General features: G+C 38.1%; 1 protein-coding gene across 1 annotated transcript in view; it reads left to right on the forward strand.

Moving 5' to 3' along the window:
• The first annotated feature begins 9,872 nt into the window (after positions 1-9,872).
• The window catches only part of LOC139730879 (protein SSUH2 homolog), a 29,455-nt gene continuing 22,202 nt past the window's right edge, over positions 9,873-17,125 (forward strand). Inside the window, exon 1 of the mRNA XM_071641756.1 lies at positions 9,873-10,049. Coding sequence (XP_071497857.1) covers positions 10,018-10,049 — 32 coding nt within the window. The 5' untranslated portion in view covers positions 9,873-10,017. The remainder of the gene's footprint in view (positions 10,050-17,125) is intronic.

Raw genomic sequence — 17,125 nt, forward strand, 5'->3', positions numbered from 1 at the left:
ACACCTTTCAAGCCTTCGTCCATTCTTTTTACCTTTGGTTTCGATTTTTGTGTACTTGTACTTCCCCCTCAATATTCGTTTAAAAGGTTCCTTTGAAGGAACACCTGTATTTTCTGGCAGGATTAACACCTTTTATTTTACGTTCCAGAGGGAGCGTCGGTTTCGATTTTCGCGTACTTTTCCCACCAATATTCCATTAAAGGGTTACTTTAACGTCTTTTATATGTTTTTCTTGTTTTTTTCTTTGTTTTGTTTTGCTGATGTTATCGGTAAGGAGGAATACAACATCCAATGGACAAAAAGTGTAGTATACACGAGATGTATAATACACGTAATCATCTAACGGGTAGCACACGAAACAAGTCGGGACCCATAAATCGCGATATTAGACACAAGATCTCGTTGTCAGTTCCTGAAAATGATTAGCAAATGAGGATGTCCAACTGCCTGATAAGTCAAGAAACATTGCGTTGACGACAAAAACTTGTCAATTTTTTTTTTACGGAGATGGATGAATTAGAGGAACCCAATCTAGCTGACAAGACAAACAACATTTCTGCGGTAAACATCGTTATGTTTTCTATGAGTCTACTCAAAGGAAGAGATAAGTAGTTGATTGTAACATCATTGTCTTAATTTCATTCAAGAGGAAGAAATACTCGATGTCTATCATCGAGTGATAAACGATAGACCGTTCATCACACCCGTCGGGATACTCATCGGAAAGAACAAATGGTTAAAGATACGAATCTGGCGGGTTGCGATGGAAAAACTTTGTCAGTGACAACGGTGCAGTCACAATACCTGTACCTCATACGGTCACAATACCTGTACCTCCTTGGACGAAATCAAGTTTGACAGTGACACGTAATATAATGTACAGAGATCTGATTGGTTGCGAGAACGATTAATATGTAGCGGGAAACAGTGATGAGACAGCCGGTACGGTAATACAGGCAATCAACTTTGTCAGTGACAGCGCCTTGATACTTACATCTCATTGGACGGAAACAAGACAGGTTGTATACTACATGATGTGAAATGATGAAATCGTCTATGGATTGTCCCCTTAGAGGAAAACAATCACAGATTGGCCTTCCAATTTACATGAAAACAAAGTTTGACATTTTCCCTACAAATATGCTCACTACATGCCTAACTTAACATATATCTGTAAAAGTTACATCGATTTAAACAACAAAAAGTTTTCCCAAAGCATGACTACGTTAGTGTCTCATAATAATGCGGGGACACCAGGTTTTTTTTCTTTTTTTTTCATGGCAGACAAAGAGTTAACTTTACTGAGTAACCAGCTCCCATGTAACCAGCTCCGATGTAATTCGCATTAAAATAAATAGTTTACAAAGAACGACAATCTTTAACAAAAATCATTTTATAGTGCTCCAGGCGTCCGCTAACCTGTTTAAGCTAGTAATGCTGGTAGGGTGGTGCTCGGAGTGATGGCAATGGTGTATTTTCAGACAATGCTGCTGGTAGAGTGGTGTTCGGGGCGGTGGCGGATGTTCTCCTTCGTTATATAGCCAGGAACACTCTTTGCTTTATGCTCCAGGGGGGGGGGGGGGGGGAATAGTGGGTTTCGGCTTTTGTCAATACGATTTATTTTTTACAGTCCGTGGGAGAAAGTAAAGAACAAAAGGTGACAACGTTTACTTTACACTCAAGTGCCGTTTGCTTCGCAGTCAACTGGCGAAAAGTCGCGTATTGAATAAAAAATGTGTACTTTTCCCGCCAATATTCCATAAAAGGGTTCCTATAATGTCTTTTATATGTTTTTCTTGTTTTCTTTTTTTTAGGCCTTCGTTGATTCTTTTCTTTTTATTTCTTTTGCGCTCTTAATTTCTACCACAGTGTTCAGAATTATTCCTTCTTTAAAGACATTGGCGCTCTGTAACAGCTGCTATTTTTATGTTCATTGCACTACAACTGGTTGTTGGATGTCTTCTCTTTTCATCTGGATTTCAAGGTGCATGTGTTTTCTTCTCTATATACTTCCCTGTCTCTTCTGAAGACACGAAAGTCGCAGACAACGCGATGGATTTTGGTCTCCGTTCGCGTCACGACACCCGCGTCCTTCGTGCGTGCGATTCTGTGGGGGTTTGTGACTGTAGTGAGGCCACGCTCACCCCGAATCATCTCTTTAAAACTGTCAAAGTTGACAAGTTGTGCATTGCTATGATTCAAAGTGATTCCTCGCACCTTACAAGCCCCCACAACTTCGGCTTTCTCTTTACTGGAAAAAAACTTTGTAGGTGTAGTTTTTGGGACCTAACGCAATGAGTTCAGTAATATAACTCCCAGTCGCGAAATCTTTCTCCAACTCGTCCGTCATGTCACCCAGGAAATTTCCAGTGGGAACATCATCTAGATCATCGTTTTTGAGGTAGATGATAGAGCCTTGTCTGTGTCCAGATCGTTTTTCTGCAACTTTTCCAAGTAAGTATACAGTTTGAGTCTTGCATGGCAAGTAATGAATGCTGCCAGCACGACATTTGTATTTGGGAGCACTTCTAAAAAGTCGTCATCGCGGGCATATTGCACTTGAGCGAGGTCTTCGTGAGGAAAGTCAACGGTCTTGACCTCTACAGTTGGGTTAGTGAGGATGGAGAAAAATCTTTCCGGACTTTCACAAAATTCGGTTTTTGTTAAGTCAAAATTGTTACGCTGCCCCAGTTTGCCCAAGAAAGAGTTGAGGCAGATTTTGGAGACGACACGCAGCCCAACTTTCTTTTCAATTGTATTTTCGTCTAACAGCGCCCCCTCTTTCTTCTCGTAGGAATCGATGTAATTTCACGTTGCCTCTAGGATCTTAGCATTTATTTTGCCAGTCTCCGAAAGGTATTCGGAAGGCCACCGGCTCGACTCTTATTTGGCCTTTAGGAAGAGGTCGATGCATTCGTTGAAGAGCCCGCCCTTTTTGGTTTTGGGGTTGTAATTTGTTTAACGAGGGTAGTGCCAGATTTCGTAGCTGTTTACGATCTTGGAGCCAAGTTTGACCCCCCTTTTTTCTTTGAGTTCCTCGCTAACCCAGTATAGCAGGGCTTCTTGTGTCCATCACGTCGACTGAATGGCTTTAATTTTCAGCAGTCTCTTCTGACCCCATGAATAGCTACCCCATGCATGAATGTCTGCCTCTCTCTTCTCTTGACATCCAGGCACACGCCACGCACATACACGTGCGCGTTTTGGAATGTGTTTAAAGACAGGCCCGTGGTCACTTTGCGTCACTTTGTCATGAGATCCTGTCTGCATTCGAAATAAAAAAAAAAGATGAATCTCCTGTTGATGTATTTCCTTACATCCGGGCAGCAGTTTGATAGATTTCTCAGAGCTGTGTATCCATTGACATAAGATACCATTTAGGTATCAATATATCCCCGTACTTATTACGGCGAAATTACTCAAAGCCCGATATGTGAGCCTCGATGACGCTGGAAAATGCGACATACCCTGCGCGTATTTCGTCTAGTTCGGCGGTTGGGGAATACTGAGCACTGAGGGATTTCTTCTTTTTTTTTGAGCTGCTGATGATGACGGTTTAGGGGTGCGGGCGATGACAGTTTAGTTCCAGCGAGTTGGTGATGTGTATACAGGTATTAGTCAAGGGTGTCAAGTGTGAAATACTTCTGCCTCGAGATATCCGTAGACAAGAGATGCAGATATATATATATATATATATATACCTTAGATTTAATACGTCAGCTTTAAATATACGATGAATTACAGCACCAAACATGACCCGTAGATTTCCTCTGTATGTACCGCCTTTACAAACTCCGACTCTGACGACACCGTGCTAACTTCGTATACTCTACTCAAACGTACAACCCGTCAAAACCGTTCGATGCATCGCTAAATGTCACAGTACAATAAAATTAAAATGAACTTGGCTTTAGATCAGGTGGTCAGATTAACCCATCAGTTGGCAATTTACCTATAATTACAAGGAGCGAAATGCCATTCTGACAATATATCATGCAACATACGCACCACGATCTCGGCAACTTGTGAAACATAACTAAAGTTTCTATCAAAGATAACACGATAGAGGCTACTTACATGACGTAGTCTCCTCAATAGAGACCGTCCTCCTCCTCCTCATCTGATAATGGTTCCCATAGTCATGAGGTAGCCGATGGGGATGAGGTACTCCCCATATTTATTCCGCTTAAATCTATGAAACCCTGGTATGTTTTCTCCAGAAGCAAAAGCGAGGTACCCTTCAAGTACCTTTTTTTTTTCATGGCAGACAAAGAGTTAACTTTACTGAGTAACCAGCTCCCATGTAACCAGCTCCGATGTAATTCGCATTAAAATAAATAGTTTACAAAGAACGACAATCTTTAACAAAAATCATTTTATAGTGCTCCAGGCGCCCGTTAACCTGCTTAAGCTAGTACTGCTGGTAGGGTGGTGCTCGGAGCGGTGGCGGTGGTGTATTTTCAGCCAGTGTTCGGTTAGGGTGGTGCTCGGAGCGGTGGCGGTGCTATCTGTTGACTCGGTAGTTCGGGCAGTAATATGGGTGTTGCTTGTACGGTTCTCCTAAATATAAAAAAGAAGAAAAAATGAAGATAACAATCAGATAAAAACATAGATAGGCACATCAAAGTTTATTTGTGTGTAAATGCCAAAAGAATACTAACCAACGAATTTCTGAAGGTAAAGTCGTTGAATTTATTAACCTCCTTACTCTCCTTCCTCCCGATGATCCTAATTTTCTTTTGCGTCAGCCCTTTTTTAATGTCTGCAAAAACCATAAAACCACAGGTCTTCGCTTATCATACTCTTGTTCAAAGTTACTGTCAAATTTGTGTTTTTCGCTAGGGTTGTGTACATTGATAATCTCTTGTAAAGAAATGATATCAAAACTGTTATACATGTCGTAAAGCAGCTGATAGCCATACAGATAGGAACTGATCGATATTCACGTTCTATACATTATGTTCCGAACCATTCTGTATCCCTGTACAGCATCAACTTGGTATTATCGAGAGTTGCTAGAGTCAGGACGGGCATGTTTCAGAAATAATGTCCACTTTTTGAAAAGTCTGCACTTATTGATGGCCATACTCACTCTATTAGCCCATCTAATCATATGTTTTGCAATTTTTCCCGATCCCATTCTTATGGTATCTTATTGTACTTTATGAATGCGTGGTTCAAGTTATAGAGTAATATCTGCTGACAACCTCCACATTCATAAGGCTAGATGGAATTCCAATGCACTGACTATCGCAAAAACTTGTATAATAGTCAAATTATCCACAAGATTGCATAACTCCTTGATGTCATCTAGAAAATCTATAATATCGTTATCTTTCAAATGACATGGACCCAATCGGAAGTCTGCGTTGACCTATATTTGATAAGATGGCTCGGGTGATGCATGTTCAGAAATCTGTTCTTTCAGCCTTTCTCTTCATTGCGACTACTGCATTCGTGGTTACTTTTATCCTCCCATACAAGAGCTTCTCCCAGCTCTCGAGGGTGACGTCGATCCCCCTCCTAGCCATATAGCTCGAGAGCCTCTGAGGGGCTCGTCGTCACTCTGGTACCGGAGAGTGGGGTCGACCATCTCATGACTTCAACCTCCTATGAATATGCTTATAGCACCTTTATGAAACTAATTTCATATAACGCCATCAGTATGTTCGCATGTTAGTTACCCTTTGATATGCTATAAGTTACCTTTACTTACATCATTGCTCACTCTTAATATTATTTAACAACGAAATCTGTGTGGTTTGTTCAGTTTAGAATGTACATAATAAAAATGAAATATCATGATTCGTTGATGACATACTGTATATAGTATATGATACAATAGGTATGTTTATATTTTTATAAACAAATGTTTTATTTGTGTATTTTATTGACATTGTTTCAAACATTTTCTGTAGATACTATTTTTCGTGTAATTTTTTTCTCGAACTATCAATACCAGATGTGTAATTTGTACGAGTTTGTAGTAAAGTGTAAATAATCATAACAAAATTCCGCCAGAATGATCTAATCGTCAGATGTAGTATATTAATATTGTGCAATTTGATGAAATACATGTAGAAGAGTTGTTGTGGATACTGCAGCAGAGCTGCATTGACATCATGGTGAGAAAACTTTGGATCATGCGTAGCTTGAGTATGACTTTATGCGTACTGTTCATGCATGTAAGCACGTTTTCAATATTGTTTGCCCACTTTATAGTCTCTGTTAATTGTTTTTGTTCTGTTCCTGTTTTGTTCAGATGCTTAAATGTTCGGACATGATTCCAGAATTTGATCAGCTGCATACATGACAACATAATTATGTCAAGGCAATTCTCTGCTGCGTGTGCTTAGTCAGTAGATTTGAATGGATGATATTTTTTTGAATGAAGAATTCATGAAAATCCTGAAAGAAAGTGCTTCCATCTTTTATGAAGGAAACCTCAATACTGTGTATATACTATGTAGCATGTTCATGTGTGTTCATTTTGACCCGCACAAATAAATGCAAAGAATTGAATATAAGATAGTTCTTTACTCGTGTTTCAAGCTCTCCCTCCTTTCTCGTATATTAAACTTTAAACTTACTGTGGAAACATAAATCAAATCTATATGCATGCAATAAGCAACATGCCTGTGTTGTTTGGTTGTTTGTGTGTGTGTGTGTGTTATGTGTGTGTGTGTGTGTGTTTGTGCGTGTGTTCCGACTGTGGGTATCTCGACTGCGATGTTCTTCTCTTTCTCGTATGGAGCCACCTGCCTGATGGTTCATCCATGCATGGAATGTGAACTGGTTCACTGTTTGCCGACTATTATGCTGCTATTGGGTTCTTGCAACAAAGATCGCTCTGGTGAAATATCTGCACGCTATACCCTAAATATAAAACCTATACCCACAAACATAACCCTATCCTCAATCACAACCCTCACCTCAAACTTAATCTAAATCCCAATCGCCATCTTAACACTAATCCTATAGGTCCTTGAAGGAAATAAAACTGTATATTGTCGCAGGAGCAAATTTTGCATGTCGTGGCACCGCTTTTGTCACCTTGGGCAGACTTGGGCACCTTTGCTGTATACGAATTAATTATGTGCAATTATGATCAGGCCAACATAGCAATCCGGATGTGAGCCATTCTGTTATTCTTCGATAATGTATTGTCTCCTTGTTGCAAACGTTTCACTCTCAACTTTTTATTGCGGTTGTTGCGCTAATGAGGTGTCCGCCTACTCTTAAATTTTGGTTGTTTTTAGTGTCTACCAACAGTAAATGACTGAATGAAACTAAAAATATATGTGCAGTAACTGTGTTCAAATAATATGAGCTGTATATATCAATGCTTTCGGTGCAATGTTGATGTGAAATGGATAGTTCAACTAAATTGCAATTTACAACTCATCAATGGTTGACGTACAGGGGCCTACAGGGATACATTTCGGTTGAGATGGGCTTCAGGTTTCCAACAGTTCTTTGATGACGATTTTTTTTTAGATAAAGAGAAAGCTGTTATGAAACATGAAAGATCATACAATTCTGAAGGTGTTTCAAAGCCTATTTTATGAAAGTTGGTTTTGAAATGGCTGAGATATCCCTAACAAAGCGAGCCTGATAAAATGTGATGGGACCCACCAAGGATCGCTTTGTTTTACTTTGTTTTTGGATATCTCATCAATTTCAAAATTGATTGTTATCATATATATATATAGTTTGAATTTTATTGCATGCTCTTATCTAAAAATAGTGATTTCTAAGCATCTCTCATAAGAAGATAAAAGCTGATCAATCCTCACCTCAACCAGGGGTGTTGCCCTGGACAGTATCAAAGAAGAAGAAGAAGAAGAAGAAGAAGAAGAAGAAGAAGAAGAAGAAGAAGAACCAATACTAGGCCATCCCTGTATAACAGTAACTAAAATCGGTCGTTATAATGTACGAATTTTGCAGGCCGGACAGGGAGGGATTCCAAAAAATCTAATATGTGATGTTTTCACGGGATATAGAATTATGTTTTATAATTGCGCCTGCGCTCATGTTTTGGTAGACTCTTATGAAAACAGAAAGGTCAAAGAGAGGCAGTGAAAGTTTTATCAAGATGTAATGAATAAAAAGAAATTTGTGACACTTTTATATATAAACTGGCTGTAAAACGAGAAATGTTCGCGTGCATTGTAATTTTGCGAATTTCGCAAGCGCCAAGATTCGCGAAATTCGCGAAATGCACGCGAAATTTCTTATCTACACTATATGCATTGAACGCAAGAGGCAATTCGCGAAAATCTCTTGCCACGAAAAAGGCCGTCGGCTCCAATTCGCGAAAATTTCGTGCCGCGAATATATTATCATGTTTTACAGTATAGGGGGTGCTGTGGCATAGTGGATAAGACGCCCGACTCCCGATCGGAGGACCGGAGTTCGAATCCCGCCCAGCGCTTACGTCCTTTGACAAGGTGTTTTACCCACCATGTCCCTCTCGACCCAGGTGTATAAATGGGTACCTGGCAACGCTGGGGTACTAATAATGGCAGGGCCCTCTGGTAGAGCAGTGGCAACACTGAAGAGGTTACCCTGGGTAAATAAGACATTATTATCATTTTGTTATTATTATTATTATTATTATTATTATTATTATTATTATTATTATTATTATTATTATTATATTTCATAATATGGAACGAACACCACATGCGGCGTAACAGTGAGATTGGTCTCAATGGCACGCCATACTTGGACAACTTGGACGCAACGGTATTACGTATCATTATATAAACGTCGCGTACACTAAGATACCTTGAACCAATAATAATCGGCGCGTGTATAATTATGTGGAAAAAGTACATCTTGTAATAGTTTTGAGACTGGTGATACTGAACTGCCAATAAGAGTTGTTATTGATTGAACGATACAAAAACTGGCTTGGTGAATTGACGATCAATAGCCAATCGGAGACGTGAGAGATGATGGCATTACATTAGTTTATTGATAAGTTATCATGTGCATACCATCAATATCCTTGGTCAGGTTTTTTAATGTTTCGAAGGCAAATTATCATATTCATATCGAACAATTTTATTTAAGCATTCTGTGTATTCCCACTCTTCTATTTAACCGACTGTCGGTTCGATTTTCTTTTTTATTCTAAGTATTTTTCCTACATGTTTTCATTCGGAGTTCTGCTGTCTCGTAGAGCGTATTTTGCTTTCTATTGTGAAAGTGAATTAATGCGCAGTTCTTCTATTTTCGTGTGCTGGCGTTCTCTATATCTACTTTTCTCAATCTCTGCCTAACTATAGTTTCAGTTGTTCCATCTCTTTTGTCGAAGTTTTACATATTGAAGGAATGTCGGTAAAAGTTGGCTCTTAATTAGTCCTGTATACCAGGTTAGTATAGGTTTAGACAGGGAGGTGGTTATTAGATCTCTTCTCTCAGTTCACATACAGTGTAATTCTGTCACCGATGTGCTCGCGACTTTCAGGTCGAATAGTGTGTGTGTGTGTGTGTGGGGGGGGGGGGGGGTGTTCTGTGGTTGAGGGCTGTGCTAAATACGTCATTGAAGGGGGCGTGATCTGTAAACATGTGACTCCGTGAACAAGACGGTGATTACGACTCGCGTCGAAACATGCACTGCCTTACATTTCAAAATTGCGCTCAAACTTTGACACGCTTTCAACTTAACAATTACCAAACCTAATACCCTACACTCAACCTTGCACTTTCTTCTGCACCTTTCTTTTCTCATGAATGGCCAGAAATGCTATGTTGCAAGACCGCCTTGTAACTCACGTGAATCCTGCTAAGCGACGTGCACGTTTACAGTTGCTATCGGTAAACTTCCGGGTGTGAAAACGGCGAAACCAACCGCGAAACCACCGAACGTAGTGTAGATTGTAAATCAGTGTACTGTACCACCCACCTGCTGTGCAAAGTGCATGATCGTATCTCGATCGATTTTGGACGATCTCCGCTTTGTTAATTAGTCCTATTGTACTTGGAAGACAGACAATAAGTCAGAAGGTCATGGCAGATGAGAGGCAACCGATGCTTAGTGGGTGAGTTATTCTGTAAACTTTGAGCCACTTATAAAAAAAGTGTAGACAATGAAGACATTCAAAGCTCGAGTGATACAGTGATACAGTGATTTGACGTGTATAAACCCCGCTATCATATCCCGGCCGGTATTACTTATTTTGGTAGTCTGTGTATTCTATACCCTCCATAGAGTATGTTAATTTGATATACTCTGTGTCTATGATACCCTCCCACCACCATACTTGATAAATTCTACTTCGACAGTACTTGATATAAAGAGGCTGTCAAACTGTAATTCTACATTATGTAATGTTTAATTTGTGACACTGCACCTCAAAACAAACAAAAAGTCGCCAGACATGAATTTTAAGTTAAGACCATATTCTGAAAGAACAGACTTTCAGCTTTAAAATGATGTATAACTCAAATCAAATGGACTCTCCTAACCTATCTAAATATTGGAAAGAAAGCACAAACTCAGGAAAAGTGTGAACAGAGAAAAGAGGCTCTGAAGTACAGTGTTTATTCAAACGCTTAATCTTTACCAAACCGTGGTGGCTGTGCAATGAATAGGACAAAAAACAGGAAGTAAACCACCAGAGTTACAACAATGAAGGGATTATCAGATTAAACTGAAATTAAGCATGCCTCATTAACACATTCTGTCCATAATTACTGCCAACTTTCAAAGCAGTAGCACTATTCTTTCAAAAGTTATTAGAGTTGAAGGTGAAGAGTGTGGACAAGGTTTTTCAGAAATGAAAAAGGGATTCTAAAGACACACCTAATCACACTATTCTACAAAAAAATGTTCGAGGTAAACTGCTAAAAAAACACACTTTCCTGCCCGTTTTATGATCCCAAATTTTAGCACAATGTAAAAGAAGACCCGCTCTTTCAGAAAATATGAAAAAGTCAAGTTCGGCTAGGTTTACCCATTTCACTTATTTTCAGTCCTCATGCAAAATCAGTGTGTGCGACTTAATGTTCGTTTTGAGGTGCACGGTCACATTTTAAAAAAATAAATAAAAAAAGAATAATGACAGAAGAATGGATTGGTATATCAACATCACACCTCAAATAAGAATATTGTTGAATGTTATAGTTTCACATGTTTCAAGAAATGTTGTTATCAATGGAAACAACAGATACTCCAAAACCACAACTATTTGTGGTGTGGAATTGTCATGAATAGGAGCTGATGCCCTGTTTGGCAGCATGATCTTTGCAAATTGCCAGTGCAATGGCATTCAATGCATAGTTATTAAAGTGCAGACTATAGAATTCATGTGTGCTTTCTAATTTTGCAAATCTTGGCTCTTTGCAAAAATGCGAAAACTTGATGCATGCAAAAATTTCCGGTGTTACTGCAGTATGCAAATTAGATGAGATAATGATATCAACACCTCTCAAAAATCCCTCTATTGACCTATGTAGTGGTTGCTAAAATTCTGATCCCCCCCCAAAAAAAAAGATTTGTATAGGCCTTGATATGTTTAATTAAGTACAAACAAACCAAAAGAAGAATTATAGGCCCTATGTCTTATAATTCCCTGATCATAAGTACAGTAGGTGTGATAATGAAATATTCATCATAGCCTCTTAATGGAATTATGAAAGAAATCACTGGCCTCCTTCACATTTTGTTCTGTGAGAGTGACAGTTTGCACGAGAAAACAAATTAAGGCTTATATGAAACAAGCAATATGACAGTGACATAAATTTTTTTTGTCTTTTAAAAGAACAAAAATGTCTTTGATGAGACTAGTGAATGAAGCAGTATATAGAGGAAATTATGGGTTAAGCACATCCTCCTTCCTCCTTGGCGTCTTCCCCCACACTCAAAACATTGATGTCGTATTCAAGGGGATATAACCACAGATCATATGAGATAGTCTTTGTTCATGGCATCTCATTCAGATATCTGCAGGGATGCCTGATCTTTTCCCAAAAAGCCATTTTTTATCTTTACAGAGATTAGCCAGGGAATGTTCAATGATATTAGTGCCATATGAATACTAGAAATAGATAAATAGATAGATAGATAAATAAATACATGTAAATAAATAAATAAATAAATAAATGAATAACACTCCACTCTATTGAAGTAGACTTTGGAAAGTTGGAAAGTAAAGTCAAGCAAACTGCACAGAACTGAAGTTTCATTGATAAGCCAAAGGATATGACAGAAAACAAGAATTTTATAACATCATCAAATTATCTGGGTGAAACAATTATGATATCAATCACAACCATACATGTAACCTCAGTGAGGTCAATGTTATAACTACCATCACACTATCATCTCTTGGTTTGTATTAAATTTAATATTACACAAAACTGATCTTTCAAATCATTTCTGTGGTTGCACACTGACATCTTCTCTCTTCAAGTCATCTTAACCAAGTTAGGACAAACTTTGAAATCATTTGATATAGAGGACAATAGTCCCATCTTGAATTCATATCAAAATGTGAGATTTAACAAATTTAGTGACTTATAGTTCATCAAAGCGTGGAAGCAATAGGAAGCTGGGGGGGGGGGGGGGGGGGGGTGATGATATCATCAGCTTTATATTGTTCATTGTTCATGCATACATACATGTCTGGTCACCATTTCTTATTTTGAAAAACACCTAAACTTCAATACTCTGCATGATATAGATTTTCCTTTTGTCAAGTTTTAAAGATTTTAACTAATACAGCATATTAATGAAATTTTAATGTTTAATTTATATAATTTGACTTTATACTTCATACAGTAAACTTTACAATGTCATTGATTTTTCACTTCAAAGCCAGTTTTGCAGTTTGTGGTAAAGAGAGCCATACTAATAGTAAAGATTGCAGGTGGCCCAGGTTGACAAAAGTTTGTTCTTTGTGGGAGATCATGTTTGTTCAGTGATAAACGATCATCCAAGGATATGGCTCTCTGTCAGATGTCATGGGTCTCAATTGACGAACATGTTTTTGGACTTTATGACTATTATCCTGCTCTGGCAAATACAATGTTTGCAGGATCATTCCAATCTGTGAGAAGATTACACTGTAAAATATGAGTTTTCCTTTTGAACACTTTATTACTGAGCAGATATCTTTGGATAGTCAATTGAACCATAAAACAGATCAACAAGCTTTTGATACAGCATTTATGATGTCATAGATAGCACAGTCCAAGATTTATCACATTGATCTTTTACACTAAAATAGCAGCAATACAGCTTCTACAAGGTCTCTCACTATATATCAACTCTTAAGACTGATACATTGATGCATTAGATGTTATTTTTGTGTGTTCTCATAAAAACCAAAGAGGGCTTTATGGAAATGGATGATCATTCAGAACAGCAGAAGTGAAAGGGTAATAGCAGATAGAATATTTTATATCTGTATGACATTAGTATGTATGTATGTATGTATGTATGTATGTATGCATACATGTATTACAGTATGTGTGTTTGTTTACGAATAAATTGCTCTAGATGCCATGAAAGAGAGAATTCTATTGTGGCGCTTACCTGCACAACTTCATATCAACGTGTAATTTCTAAAAATATTTCTGATGTAGTGGTGTGTACACAAACTCAACAAAGCAAACATGTCATCAAGTGGTGATTGATATGCAACCTCTTCCAATATTAAACCATGCAGCTGTACCTCCATGATTAAACAATTTCCTCCCCCTCCAACACAAAGAATACTCAAAGTATTGAAGAGAGAATACAGCTAAGGATGTTATTCATGTATGCGTGTAATATATATTCGAGCTTGGGTCTGCCTGAACAGCTATGACGTCTCCGTGGCCGAGCGGTTTAAGGCATTGGCGTTCCATGCCAAAGACCCGGGTTTGAGTCCAGGCAGAGACCAATTTTTCAACTCTTGCGCTTTTCTGAAAAGTAGGAACAGTAAGAGGAATAATGATGTCAAAGCTACGCACCGATTTCTCCTTTCTTTCTCATTATATCTCACAATATGCAAAATTAATTCAGGAGAAGCCAAAAAGCTGTTGTAGCGGTGATTTCTTTTGCAAAACATTATCCCAATTTACCGCGGTACGTGAATCTTATTAGAAGATCCAGCTGAAGTACGCGGCTGGTCATTATTCATAACTCTCTGCCCAAAAAGGAACATGCGAATAAAGGGTTGAAAGGTTGGGTCTGTTGGGTATTCGAGCGTGGGTCTGCCTGAACCGCTATGATGTCTCCATGCCAAAGACCCGGGTTCGAGTCCCGGCGGAGATCAATTTTTCAACTCTTGCGCTTTTCCGAAAAGGAGGAACAGTAAGAGGAATAATGATGTCAAGGCTATGCACCGATTTCTCCTTTCTTTTTCATATATAAATATATACATATTATATATGCATATATATACATATATATATGTAGATATATATATAAAATGCATGTATATTATATATCAAATTATATTATATATATACCCACATACCCACACACATGTGTGTATGTGTATGTGCATGTGTGAAAAAGGAGAGAAATAAAGAGAATGAGGGGGAGATTTTTTGGCAGACTTGGGGAAACCTGGTATTTGAAAGACTAAATGTAACTTTAAAAGGGAAATTCTTTTCTTTGTTCATTGATGTATTTGATTACAGTAGAAAGATATATTGGTCAAACAAAAACTACAGTGTTTAAAGCTGGACAAGGTAATATTCAGAAAGCTATGAAATTATAAAACTTGTCAATGATTATGGCCACCTTCATGGATTTGTATGTAAATTAAATGACCTGGTTTTGATGTTATTACTTCACAAGTGAGGATATGAACATTAGTCTTTATCAGGACCTGGTGTGAATTCCTTCACTGAAAAAATCAGTGACATCCAAAGGATAAATGTATTCCTTTTCAAATATCTCTTACTACAAAGGAAATTTAATGAAAGGTACTGTGATAGGAGTATAGGCCTACTTTTTATATCTGCAAACTTATACATTTCTTTTATTTCTTTTACTGTACATTATGATGTACTTTATGCATGCAAACTTTGTAAAATACTTATATGTTTCTGGTGAAAATGGAAAAAAAGATAATAAATGAATTATGAAAAAAAAACTTTTAATAATGATAATAATAATAAAAGGACATTTATATTGCGCAGCTACTATAATGATATACTCTACTGTGCATTACAAAATGACATGTATACAAATGATGTGTTCTACTAATATTGCTGCATTCTCTTAATCCTTATGAAGGTGAATTTTTTTCAACACCATGGGATATTTTTAGCCAAATGTGTACTAGCCTCACTGTGCTTCCTCATTATCTGCTGTAAAATGCTCCATTTTTGCAAAATTTCTCTCTCACCGCCCACCTGTACTAAGCCCTCATTTGAAACCTTTTTTTGTGACTTTGTAGCGATTTGAAATGGTAAAGAATGTCATAATGTGTCTATAATGTCAGACTATCGTACTCCCAGTAGGTAGCCAATGTATAGTATATGTAACTATTCATTTCAGACCCTTAAGGACACAATCAATCTCTGGGTAACAACCGCCCCACTCAGAACCCAGTAGAAAGCTCAGAACCTAATATCTGTACTTCCATGCCTCAAAATTTGCTTTAGGAATGTGTACACATCTGAATAAATATGAAAGTAATGTAAGTCATTTAATTTTGAACAAGAGCTGTGACGCAAGCGTCTGGAAACAAAGACTAGGAATATAAACATCTTGGGACCGTGTGCAAATCCTGGTCCCCAGCATAGATCCTTATTTACATGCTGCGATCCACACCCCAAACCCCCATATACCACACTGGACCAGTGAATAGATGTGTGATTGGAGCTGCCTGTGTACACGTTGATCATAAAAGCTGCTTTCTGTCCATTGATTGTCAATCAATGGTCTAGTTTGTTATGCTACACTGCACTGACTGACTGAAGCAGGATCTTATCCTCTCAAAAGCCATAGAAGGTTGGTTGGTTTCCTTTCAGTATTTGTTTTTTAAATTCCTCAGTCAGTGCAGTAGTGACGAGTGGCTCGAGTCGAGCTCGAGAGAATGAATACTAAATTTACTGGTAGTGCCTTTAGTGGTATCGGGTGGGTGGGTATCATTCACATTCACCTTCGCTCTGTTGAATTGACAGTTTGATTTGAGAGCTGTCAATTATGTCCTCACGTTTATTGTTGATTTTACTCTTTTGAAATCTCGTAGAAGAATCTGCTCCAGCTCTAAATAGATAGCAATCTTGTTTCTCTAGCTGAAAGTAATTGACCTTTTTTTGTGAATTAGAATATGATTGCATGTTTGCAAATAATAATTCAGTTGATATTATGTATTTGTGTCCTGTAACACAAGCACATACTATAGCATGATAATGATCTGGGCAGGCAGACATCCTAATAGAGTATTAGAATTTGAAGAGCACAATATGCTTTCAACCCCTGAAAGTGTGGATCATCGGTAAAGATAGGATAGGAGGGTAAATGTAAAGTGACTCAAGAAAACTGTATGGTGAAGTAGACACACATTAATTACTATAAAGGAAAGTGTTGATGTTTTGTCGGGATCCCCAACACCAACTTCCTCTGTATATACTGATGATGATGATGATGATGATGATGAGGATGTTAAATCTATGTACCGGCATGTAATGTTCGGAGCATTGTGCTCCATCAGTACATGAACACTGCACTATATATATATACATATCTCACACCATAGAATCCCTTAGAACTGTATATCAAGAATTGCGACTGAAATAATTGTTGGCCAATTTTTTGAGTGGTTGAAATTTGTGATAGAGATCCTCAGCAAAGGAGTACTTAAGAAATAAGTATTACCTGGCAGGGGCTTAGGAACATTTATCATTTAAATCTGTTTATTGGGGGGGGGGGGGAGGGCGTATGGGAGAGGGATGAGTTCAGCAAAGATCTAAGAGTCTACCCCATCCCCCTGCCCCTCCCCCGTGCACTAGGGTCTATCACTGCAGAGAGGTTTTGATGTTAATATTGTGAATGAATTACGTGCATACCGTACTGTAAAAGTGGATACTTAGCCAATTTCAGATAATTTTACTTCAAATTTGTAATTCCTTTAGAAAAATTAGAAGTATTTCTCTACTTGAAGACTTTGTT

Source organism: Diadema antillarum, unplaced genomic scaffold (assembly GCF_040938485.1).
Source record: "Diadema antillarum isolate AM-2024a unplaced genomic scaffold, OU_Dant_1.0 seq00000341_RagTag, whole genome shotgun sequence".
Lineage (NCBI taxonomy): Eukaryota > Metazoa > Echinodermata > Echinoidea > Diadematoida > Diadematidae > Diadema > Diadema antillarum.